The following is a 12,322-nucleotide window of genomic DNA, read 5'->3' on the forward strand; positions in this document are numbered from 1 at the left end:
AGTGTGGTTAGGTCATGCTAAGCAGAGTGAATGCTAATTGGTGAAGGGCATGTCTGAATAAACCTTTCATGGCCTTTGAGACGATGGGGCCGTCGGTTTTACTGCACTTATGTTGCATAAACGTGGTGTCCACTTGTTTAATACGCAGCTTTCACGTAACAGACATCCAGTCACTGCTCCTTACGCAGCATGTCTGGGCAAGTCCTAGAAGAGCTGAAGTACCAGGGAGGATAACTGAGTACCACTGGCAAAGATCTCCATGGGTTCAGTCTGGGAGCGTTACTTTAGCAGATGGTAAATGCCTCTCAACACTCGGCTTTATAAGCAATAGACACACACACTGTTGAGAACCAAGTCAGTACCAAGAGCTGAACCAAACGCACTTCCTCATTGATTAGATAAAGCATGACTCTAGCGGAAAACCATAATGTATGTGAAAACCTGGGATGGTCTAACATCAACTTCAGTACCCATCTCCTAGGGCTTCGATGATTCTGCAACCAAAAAAATGGCCTTGTGGCAGCTCTGGGCAGACTCCATCCTAACACCACCATGGTTTTCTCCCCTCCACCTTTACTTAGGCTGCAAGCTGAAATGGCCACCGCCCTGAAAGTTGCTACCTTGATAGCAGAACGCAGTTGCACCTAACCTATGTGTTTCCTCAAAATTTACAAAATTATACACACGTGACCCCTCAAGGAATTAACAACTAAATTTCCAGTGTTATAGTGTCCTTCACATAAATGCTATCTTACCTTGTATGCCACGCATATCATATACTATATATATATGTATATATATTATGTCCATTCAGTTTAATGATTTCTTTTACTTCATATGTATACGTGTGAGTACTTGCATGTATGTCTGTGCACTATGTGCATGTTTGGTGTTCTTGGAGATCAAGAGACGGTGTCAGAGTTGGTGGAGCTGGAGTGACAGGCACTTGTGGACTGCCATGAGGATGCTGGGTTGTGAACCAAGGGCTTCTGTAAGAGTTCTTAACCAGTACACCACCTCTCATCACTGGACAAATTTAAGCAGGAGAATTTTTTTCTGATAAAACTTCTTCAAAATGACAGAGGAAGTCTCTACCCCCCCTCTCCCTCTCTCTATCCCCCCTCTCTCCCTCTTTCTCACTCCCTCTCTCCCTCTCTCTCTCCCTTCCTCCCTTCTTCCCTCCCTCCCTCTCTTCCTCTCTCTCTCCCTCCCTCCCTCCCTTTCTCTCTCTCTCTCTCTCTCTCTCTCTCTCTCTCTCTCTCTCTCTCTCTCTCTCTGTGTTCATGCATGTGGAGGCCACGGGTTGACAGTGGATGTCTTCCTCAGACACTGTATGCCTTCACATTTATTTTTCTATTTCGTGTGTCCACAAGCGCGTGTCCCGTAGTGTATCATCGTCAGACGACACCTTGCTGGAGTCAGATCTCTCCTTCCACGATGCGGGTCACTCACAGGGTTTGAACTTACCCACAGAGCCATCTCACCTACGCATTTAATACTCTGGTGTCCTTGTGACTACAGTTGCTCACTAGTCCACTTAGGATGCTGTAACAGAAATACCAGAGACCGGGCTCAACCAGTCAACAAGGATTTCTTATAGCCCTGGAAGTTCAAGATCAAAGCATCAGAGTGTGGCAAGGGCCTGCTCCGTGGTTCATAGAAGGCTGCCTGCTGTCCTTGTTGTGTTTTCACGTGGATGAATGTGAGGAAGTGTTCCCTGGGGCCTCCTTTATAAGGGAACTAATCCTACCCATGTGCACTCCACCCCTGTGGCCTGCCATCTTGCAAAGACATTCAGCCCCCCCGTCACTGTCAGTCACAGGGAATCAGTCCATGCGCCAGGGAGGAGCACATGCATTCAGTCTGTACAAAGCTGCTGATTCTTATCCCTCACTAGAATGTGTTTCCTGTGGCACAGTTCAGCCGCACGGGTACAGTATGGGTGTTAGCTATCCATTTCATGCATATTCTATATTGCTTGTTTAGGGAAAACAGCATCCTTATGACATATTGCTTCAAATCCTTGGGAGAACAAGGCCAGAATAAAAAAACACCATGAAGTAACAAGTTTGATTAAATATGGTTTTTGTTTTTGAGACACGGTCTTACTATGTCATGTAGCTCCGACTGGCCCGGAACGCAATATGTAGAACAGGCTGGCCCAGAACTCACAGAGATCTACCTGCTTCTGCCTCCCCAGAGCAGGGACTAAAGGCACATGCCACTACTTCTCACCTTAATAGGTTTGAAAAGGCAGTGCCCATAGGAATTCCTTCACTGAATCAGGCTGGCTCAACTTTTTGTTTATTTATGTCTTTCACCTTAGGTTTTAACTAAGGCACAGCACCTGCGTGTCCTCATGTCTACCCACCCCTGTAGGATGCTTGCCTTGTGACTTTCAACACTCAGTCCGAACTCACCCCAGAGTTCAGAGTGTAGACCCTATAGCAGTAACATGTTTCCCCCATGGGAGCCTCTCTGATTACAAAGGATGTCTTCCGGGGAGTTACAAAGCCGCCGCGCTACCCGTCTCTGATGAAGTACGCATCCTTTTGCAGCTGGGCTCAGCTGTTCCCAAGCACCTTTTCTCCAGGTGCAGAAAGTCTTCTCATTTCTCTACTACGGCAAGAATCTGAATTTACAGCCGTCTGAGTTCAAGCCTCATATTCGTTCCTGTATGGTATTTTCTCGCCAGTGAGAAGAATGCGTGCTGATTTACTGCTTTCTCCGGCAAGGGTTACGTTAAAAAGTTTTTCAGCCGCGTGCTCACATTTTCTCCAGCAGGGCTTCTGAGACGGGGCCTAGGCCCCCTGCTTCTTGTACCTATCCTTCTTTTCTGCTTGAACGGAGCAGAACACAGAGCTGTGCAAAATTTTGCCACAATTATTTCTAAAATGTTAAATTTTTAATACCAAAATACAGTTATGTCCCAAGGTCGTGGGTAAAGGTCCGTAATAATGTACATTTATTTACTTGATTTTTGCCCCTCGTATCCGACCCTGAAATAACATTTGGCTATTACAACAACAATACCTAAGTTAATTTTCAACTTGCGTCTAACAAAGATACAATGAATGTTCCAAGAACAGCACACGGTTTCCTGCTGAGGAACTAAGCCTTAGCAAAAACACTCGTTGTGTGAGCTACGCTGCGTCTCTTGGTAGCCTTGGGTAAGTTATTACTCACAGTGTATTTATTATATTCTTTATTACTCACACTGTATTTATTATATTCTTTGCATCTTTTCAGAGCACACTGCTCCCCCTCTTTTATTGCACCCTGTAAATTGGGCACTCCGTACATAGTTTGTGCTAGAGCATTTATTGTATGTTTTATGGCCCTTATGAGACCTATTGTCTTTCATTATTTTCCTCCTTTCTTTTTATCTCTGCCGATTATAAATTGCTTTGGAGTTTTGTCTGCTTTTTTAATTATATGCTTTGCACTGGGAGGATTCTACCATATTTCTACAAGCTACTCGCCTCTTGCAGCCCAGGCACTGCCTCTTCCTTGGAGTCTCGAGAGTCTCTGGCCTTTTTCCTTAATCACAGTCTTTTCTCCGAGTTGGACTCAGAGGTTATTAAAGTTCCCAGTTGGCTTAGGAACTCCTAAGTCAGATTCTGTACTTCCTCCTCCTTGCCAAACCCGAGAATACACCTTAAGACTAATGTCTTATTGTGGTTGGTCCTGGGAGTTAGATTCATGGCTGAAACAGTGCAGTTTATTGTGTGTGAAAATAAACGTGTGGGTTAAGAACTCTGGCTTCATCTTTAAAGGTGTGAGGATGGGGTGCAGAGATGTTCAGCGACTAGACTATACTGCTCTCTCGGAAGACCCAAGTTAACACCCACGTTGGGTGATCCAAAATCACCCTGTAGCTCCCGTTCTAGGGCTCCCTAGCTCACATGCTCATACCCCTGGCCCTCAGGTACAGATGCACACGTTGAATTTAAAATGAAAGAAGCGTTTTATCGTAAAAGGAACTCTGGCTTTAGAGTGGGGCTTCCTGGGTCCAAAGTCTTACTCCCTCACATGCTATCGGTGTGCTTTTGAACCAATCTCTTAATTCTTCTGTCCCTTATATTCTGGCTAGATTGTGGCCCCCACCTCACTGAAATCCTAATCCCTAGCTGCTTAGTAAATGACTTTGTTTAGATGTAATTAGCTCAGATAAAGTCATATTAGAGGAGTGTAGGTCCCTAATCCAAATATGCAAGGGGCCTAACTTAGTCTACTTCCCGCAGCTATAACAGAATTGCACAGTCTGCATGCATTGTAAACAATACATTTTTTTTATGGTTCTAAAGGCTAGAAAGTCCAAGAGCATGGCACAGGCACCCAGTATCGAAGCAAGGCAGCTGTGACGGAAAGGCAGAACGTGAGTGTGCGTCAGAGAAAGGAGGGACAACAGGCAGAAATTGTTCTCTTTATGAGGAAATGGCTCCCATGGTAACCACCCCACAATCACAGTGTTAACCCATCTACGTGAAATGGTTCCCATGGTAACCACCCCACAATCACAGTGTTAACCCATCTATGTGAAATGGTTCCCATGGTAACCACCCCACAATCACAGTGTTAACGCATCTATGTGAAGTAGTTCCCATGGTAACCACCCCCACAATCACAGTGTTAATGCATCTATGTGAAGTAGCTCCCATGGTAACCACCCCCACAATCACAGTGTTAATGCATCTATGTGAAGTGATTCCCATGGTAACCACCCCACAATCACAGTGTTAACCCATCTATGTGAAGTAGCTCCCATGGTAACCACCCCACAATCACAGTGTTAACGCATCTATGTGAAGTAGTTCCCATGGTAACCACCCCCACAATCACAGTGTTAACCCATCTACGTGAAGTGGTTCCCATGGTAACCACCCCCACAATCACAGTGTTAACCCATCTATGTGAAGTGGCTCCCATGGTAACCACCCCACAATCACAGTGTTAATGCATCTATGTGAAGTGGCTCCCATGGTAACCACCCCACAATCACAGTGTTAACGCATCTATGTGAAGTGGCTCCCATGGTAACCACCCCACAATCACAGTGTTAATGCATCTATGTGAAGTAGCTCCCATGGTAACCACCCCACAATCACAGTGTTAATGCATCTATGTGAAGTAGCTCCCCTGGTAACCACCCCACAATCACAGTGTTAACCCATCTATGTGAAATGGCTCCCATGGTAACCACCCCCACAATCACAGTGTTAGCCCATCTATGTGGTCAGAGCCCTCAGGACCATTTACCTTCAGTGGCAACAGGATTTCAGCGTGACTTCCAGAGGGACCGTCAAACGGTGGTAACTGATGTCTATACAAACAGCAGGAGCCGGGATATAACCAGTACGCATCATGTGGGGATGAAGGCAGAGGCCCACAACCAAGCAGGGACACAGATCACAGGAGGGAACCAATGCTACTAGCGTCTTACTTTGGAACTCCGTCTTCTAGATCTGGGAGTTTGTAGTGTCTGAGGCACCCAGGCCGTGGTCCTTCCCTACAGTAGCCTGAGCACTGAATGAAGATAACGTCCATTAAATCAGGCTGTTTTGAGGTTTCAATAATGTTATTATATGTAAAGTTCTTAGGGCAGTGTTTGGCATGGAACAAGCACTAACAATGTTAATTAGTATATTTGTTAAGTGCTAATTATGTACCATATGCCTTCCTTAATGCTCATCTCTTTGTAACTAGATCTAAAAAGTTATGATTCCAGAAGAATAGTAGCCTGCGTGTAGCCATAAAAATATGAATGCCTTCATTCTTCCTCCATAAGTCACGGTTTCAAGAAGCCAGCAGCAGTGTTGACGCTACAGTTGAGTGACAGTCACCATTCACTACCATTTCCCACGCAAACGGAAGCTATTATAGTTGCTGCGCAGTTACCTCCGTCTCCCCACAAGGGGTGATGGATGTCCCACTGGTGTCCACCGTGATGTTTTCAGTGCTTTCTTCCCAAGGTCACCGCTTATGAGCCATGTCCTCCTCGTCTTAAACCTTATTGACTCCTCCTCCTCAGCGCCAGCTTCAGGGTTCAGGAAACAGCCTTCTCCCTGCATGTTGGATAAGTGTAAGTCTGTCCCAGGCTGTGTAGACCTTCCCCCTTTCCTCTGGCTGCCTGCGGTGGTGTTGGAGATGACCCAGAACTTACTCCTGAAGCCTTCCATGGCCATTTAGTTTCTCACGGTTTCTTATGAGTTAGGACAGAGACTCTGGAATGGCTTTACTAAGCCAGTGTGTGTCAGGATCGCAATTCATCGGGACTGTAGTCTGACTAGCCTTTGTTGCCTTTGGCTTCTCTGTGTGGTGTCTCCGTGTAACTGAGTTGGACTTCTTTCCAGCTTCCTCTCTTCTTCTCAGAGGTAGAGCGAGTATATGGTGGCTGTCTCTAGGACTTAGGGGCAAGAACGGGCGCTATCCTGATCCTACTCTGAACTTGCAGTCTGGGAAACAAAGAGGAAGTCTCACTGCTACATGCGAAGTCTCAGCTGAACTCTTGCTTTTACATCCTGTTAAAAAATTGAACTCTTGATTTTACACCCTGTTTAAAAAAACAACCAGGGCTGTGCATATGGGGGTTGCGCTGGTGATGTTTGGAAACATATAATGATTGCAGGCAGGGTTTGCAAAGGATTTTACAGCTTCTTTGAGAAAATAAAGAAGAGCATTCTGTGTATTCAAGCATTTTTAGACTTTTATTGCTATGCAATACTAAGAATTCAAGGGAAAGGTCTGTAAAATGAGTAGGTGAAGGTTGAGCAATATCTGAAAATCCTCTTGCAATGTTTTTATTTATTTTTTTATTGCTCGTTTATTTTACAATAATGGTAAGTGCTACCTCATCTTTTCTGCTAAACTAAAACATCTGAATACTGAGTAAAGTCGGTATTTATCTTCTTTGCCTTCCTCCTGAAAGTCATAGTTAGCACAACCATGCTGAAGAGCTCAGATGTTTCCAAACCAGTGTGAAATCAGCAAAGTGAACTCTCATCTGTTCTCTCGATCAAAGGATTTACAGCCTCCCTTGAGGAGATGTGTCCACATGTCATTGCAAGGTTCATCTGAAAGCCTCAGTACGTTTTCAGTGCATGGCACCAGGGCTAGGTTGGGTACAGACAATCCTGTGTGAAGAACTGTGCTCCACTGTCAGGAGGCTCGGGTTGGGTTAGTTGCTCCACACCGTGTTCTGCTGTCTTGCAGGTCCTACACTCCTTTACAGATGCCATCTTCGACGAGTGGCTGAAAAGAAACAACCCTCCCACAGATGCCTGGCCTCAGGAGCTGGCGCCCATTGGCCACAATCGGATGTATAACATGGTTCCCTTCTTCCCACCAGTGACTAATGAGGAACTTTTCTTAACCACAGACCAACTTGGCTACAATTATGCCATTGATCTGCCAGGTAAGGAACACAGCTTCTAAGTGGGTGACTCACTCAACTTCTAAGGGAGCGTTCTCTCTCTCTCTCTCTCTCTCTCTCTCTCTCTCTCTCTCTCTCTCTCTCTCTCTCTCTCTCTCTTTAATGTCAAGCAAGACTGTTAATTGAAGCATTCAGGCTGAGTTAAGTTTATTGGCTATTTTCGAGAATATCTTGGATTTAACAAGGTGAGCCATTAAGCCACCAATTAAACACCAGAAAGGGGCTAGCTGCAGATCATTTGGGAAAACTGTAAGTTGTTAAGAGACCTTATTCTACAGGGGCACTGTCTTATCCTTCTGCCTGACTTGACAGTTTTATCTGAACTAATCAGATCCATAACCCTGCCCCATGGCCAGTGAAATGTGTAACTGATGAAGTCAGCAACTTTTACTCACCTGTGGGCAGGGAGGGATTGGCACGCTCATCTGCAGGCAGGCAGTGTGGCAATTATGGAGACAAGTTTGGGCTTGCTGCCAGATTCGAAGACCAGAAATTAGTAAAACCTGGGCCGTTGTGGAAAGTAATAGAGTACAGCATTCTAGAAGATTGTTATTACCAATGCAGAGCCTGTATGGAGATTCCCTACCATGGCTTCGAAGGCCGACTGTTGTCTGTCTGATTGATATTGTGAAATTACTTTGCAACGGCACGAGGCATTTTCTTCCCCCCCTTTTTTAAATGTAGAAACAATCTTATTTTACATATCAAAACCCCCCCCATTCTCTCTCCCTTCTGTCCTCCCCATCCACCCCCACCCACTCCCCAAGGATAGTGAGGTCTTCCATGGGGGATCATCAAAGTCTGTCACATTATTTGGGGGAGGGCCTAGGCCCTCCTCCATGGGTCTGGGCTGAAATAGTATCCCTCCATATGCACCAGGCATTTTCAAGCGGCCTTGACTATGCCAAGGTTGCAGGGACACGTTTACCCATGATGGCACTGGGCCTCATAGCAGACTGGGATAAGTGGAGGTTATGACATGTTTTCAGTCCCTGCTTTCTTAGTCTTGCTTTTAAGTTGTAGACGTTTGGAAAGCTGGTTTCCACGGGTTGAAAATAGGGGAGGATGTCTTTCTAGAACAGAAGGGAAAGTCCAAAGAAGCCAATGGCCTGGGAGTGTAGGTGCCACTTTAAGCTGAGGATGAGAAATCGTGGAGATGTGACATCACAAAGACCTCCGTCTCTGAGAAGTGGTGAACCATGGGTAGGAAATCTTGGGGGAAGTAATGGCAGCTAGGGCTGTTTTTGTATGTGTGTGCGGCTTTGTGGCTGACAGTTTCCCCTGGAGGGATTTTTTATCAGTTCTTGTATCTTGTGAGTTTTTCCATTAGTAGCTGAGGAAGCTCTAGATCTTGCCCAATGTCAAATGCTTCCATCTCCAAATAAACCTGTACCCACAGGTGTGCTGTGGGGAGAGATGGTCTGATCCCCTCCTGACCAGAGGTAGAGAGCAGCGAGGGGCTTGGGAAGGACTCTGTGGAGGAGGCTGTGAAACTGCACCTGACTGGTAGATGCCAATAGCCGAGCAGGTGTTTTAGACTGAAGATGGAGAAGGATGTATGGGGAAGGGTGGCTTACCTTCAGGTGTCTTACCTGAAGGCTGGAAGAGGAAAACGTAGTTTCCCTCAGGTGATCTCTCAGAGTGTGTGACGTCTTGGCAGGCTGAGTGCGCTCAACCGAAAGAGAACCAAGATGTGTCTGATGCTGCCTACACCCTCCCTGCCATCTTTATTGCCCTTCCTTCCCATTTGTGTAAAAGCTAGATGCTCCAGAGCATCAGCATGAAGTCAGAGAGCGTGTGCCCAGAAAACCATTAATTTCCCCCAGAAAACCGCTTAGTCTTCCCTACAATCACTCTTCAGCTCCAGTCAGATGGATCTCAGAGTTTTACATCGTGTGGGACTCCCATGCACTTACGCGCTCATGAATTGGGATGCCTTTTCTCCCGTCAGCGTGCCTACTGTTGCCTTGCTTCTTTTATGGGTCCAAATAATCTTAACTTCAGAGAGTGGAATGAAAGTCCTTTTGTTGCCACACCTTGCCATACCAGAAGGGCCTAGGCAGAGAGAGTCGTTATGCATTATAGAAGAATGAGAATCATCATGGGTTTATTGCAATATCTCAGTTTCATAAAACAAGAAATGTTTCATAGACAATGGTGATGACAGTCATATACAAACATGAAGGCATTTTAATACCACCAAACTACATTATAAAAAAGGCTATGGTGGTAAAAATCTGTATTATATGTGTTAGTATTCAGGCACATGTGCTGGCCTGTCCTTGGGGTTCTGACAGGATCCGCCCTCAGCTGCAGCCACTAAGAGCACCACCTGAGCACATTCACTGTGCTCCCTTTAAAAAGGGCCCCGCCCACCCCACATCCTTCTCTTTCTCTCTCCCCATTCACTCTCTGTCCCCCCTTATCCCTTCTCTCTGCTGCTTCTCCTGTCTCCAGAGGCCAGTCTCCTCCCTTTCCCTGTCCCCTTTTTACAATCCCTTTCCCTAATAAAAAACCCCTCTGCTTGAACCCTGTCACATAGCATCTTTCTCTTGCTGCCTTCCTTAAATTACAATAATACGTATGTTACCGTAACTTAAAAATAATTTTTTAAAAGGCAAGCAGGGCTTGGAATAAGAAGCAGTCAGTCGTTTTTGGTGTCTCATTAAATAAATGCCAAAATAAAAACCCGTGGTTTGGTAGGTTATTTTTGAGACAGGATCCCCCCCCCCATGTGGTCCTGGCTGGCCTGGAACTTGCTATGTACTCTGTAGACCAGACAGCCTTCAAACTCGCAGATATCTGCCCGTCTCTGTCTCCCAAGTGCTGGGGTAAAAAGCGTGCAACAAACAGGCAAAACACCCTGTTTTAAGAAGTTGTCACCAGCTCACACGCAGTCACCCACACAAGATCAATGCAGTCTGCTGTTTTCCACTGAGGTGGGCAGTCACATGAGCCCCCACAGGTGACTGAGACACTCTTCACTGTTGGCTTCTGGCATGGGGGGGGGTCAGTTTTCTTGAAGCCTGTGAACACTGATGGGTCCAGCACGTTCCAGTGGATGACTATGTTCCGGGGAGTGTGACCAGCACACATTGGACTCATTGGGTTATCAGAATTTTTTTTTAAAGGTGTTGAAGTTGGTTTGGGTGAGTAGACAGAGGATGGCCCTGAACAGAGTTAGGAGACACGGTGGAAGGTAAATACCAAAACGCGGTGCCCGAGGTTCTGGAATAATTAATAAGAATATTGCATTATGAAAAGGAAAAGAAGTTATAACTAGTAACGAGTGCTGCTGGGCCCTACCAGGAGAGGACAATGAAATCCCTTCTGGAGGGGTGCAGTCAAGAGAGGCCATGGCCCATGCTGGGGCTGGAGAAGGAGAAGAAATGTGATCCGTCTTCCCCATGAGGGTCAGGCATGGAAAGAGCAGTTGGCCTGGAAGGGATGAACTCCTCCAGCTGCTGATGAGTTGTAAAGAAATGACGCAAAACTGTAGATACATTTCTAAAACATGTTAGTGTCATGGGAGAGTGCCATGATGTGTGGGCGGATTAGATCTGTCATGGGAGAGGCTTCGATTTCATTCACAACTATTTAAGTGGATACAAAGAGCTCTGCTTCTGCTGGTGAGTGTCCCCGTCTGGAGAACCCATCTGATCTCTTACGTGTGTCTATCATCCATCACAAGGGTAGAGACAATAGGAGAATTTCCTGCTGACGGCTGTTCACTTAAGGGTTCCCCGAAGACCGTCTTAGCTCTTATGTCCTCAGATGAGTTTCTAACTCACAAAAGCAGTCTACGTTTCCTTAGAGGTTTTGACCCAACATTTACTGGAGCAGATTTACAAAGTACAATGAGCCCTATTTCAATAATGGGGTAGCGCTTCCAGCTTCCTTGAGACACCACTGTGGTTATAAGCAGCAAGAAAAGACAAGATGACGTCGTAGCAAGGGTAGTTCTCCTTTGCAAACAAACGTGCGTGTGAAAGGTGAGCAACTCTTTCCTTCCCTGGCAGTGTTTGGTTGATGGAACTGTAATCAAAGAATCTTCTTTGTCTGTTTTCCTTTCAGAGGAGAAAGCTCCAGTTTGGACCACGACCCTCTCAGTGGTCACGGGAACACTGGGAGCTTTCGTCGGTCTCCTGGGGCTGCTGGCTTTCCTTCAGTACAGGAGGCTTCGCAAGGGTTATGCACCCTTAATGGAGACACATCTAAGCAGCAAGAGATACACGGAGGAGGCCTAGGGTGCTCTTGCCATCCTGGCCTAGCAAGCCATAGTGCTGACCTAGGCAGTCACCCTCACTGACCCTGCTTTAGGTGACCGTCTCCGGCATGTGCTCTTCGGTAGTGATAGCGACCCCTGCTTGTGCTCTTGGGTAGTGAGGATGACCGCTGACAGAGATGCTTACACGTAGCTGCTGCTCGGCTTACCGCACATGGGCAAAGATGCTTGGACCCATCACCATCACCAAAGTGTGATGGGGGGAGTTATCTGCGGCCTTGATTAAAAGTCCTTACATTGATCAAGGCTCTTCCTGTTCTGAAAACACCTCCACCACACCACACCACACCGCCACCACCATCACAACAGCAGCACAAACACTGAATGAATTCCTTTAAATTTGCAGATAAGTGTGTTTTGAAATCAGGGTAAGACCAGTCAAAATATCTTTGCATGTAATAGTATCTGTGGGAGGTGTGCTTGCCAGTATTTCACTGTAATATCGAAACACATGAAGCAAGCTAACTTCATAAAGAAAAGAAATGTTTTTTTAATCACCATTTTATAGGTGACAAAGACACATGGCAAGAATTAAGGAGTGTGTGTGTGTGTGTGTGTGTGTGTGTGTGTGTCTGTCTGTCTGTCTGTCTGGTGTCTGTCCCTCT

General features: G+C 46.0%; 1 protein-coding gene across 1 annotated transcript in view; it reads left to right on the top strand.

The window, feature by feature from the left end:
* Positions 1-11,958, top strand: part of Dct (dopachrome tautomerase) — a 38,583-nt gene extending 26,625 nt beyond the window's left edge. The window contains exons 7-8 of the mRNA XM_005079408.4: positions 7,213-7,414; positions 11,507-11,958. Of these exons, the coding sequence (XP_005079465.1) occupies positions 7,213-7,414; positions 11,507-11,679 (375 nt within the window). The 3' untranslated portion in view covers positions 11,680-11,958. The remainder of the gene's footprint in view (positions 1-7,212; positions 7,415-11,506) is intronic.
* The last annotated feature ends 364 nt before the right edge of the window (positions 11,959-12,322 follow it).

The sequence above is a fragment of the Mesocricetus auratus genome, unplaced genomic scaffold, assembly GCF_017639785.1.
Source record: "Mesocricetus auratus isolate SY011 unplaced genomic scaffold, BCM_Maur_2.0 Super-Scaffold_2245, whole genome shotgun sequence".
Taxonomy (NCBI): domain Eukaryota; kingdom Metazoa; phylum Chordata; class Mammalia; order Rodentia; family Cricetidae; genus Mesocricetus; species Mesocricetus auratus.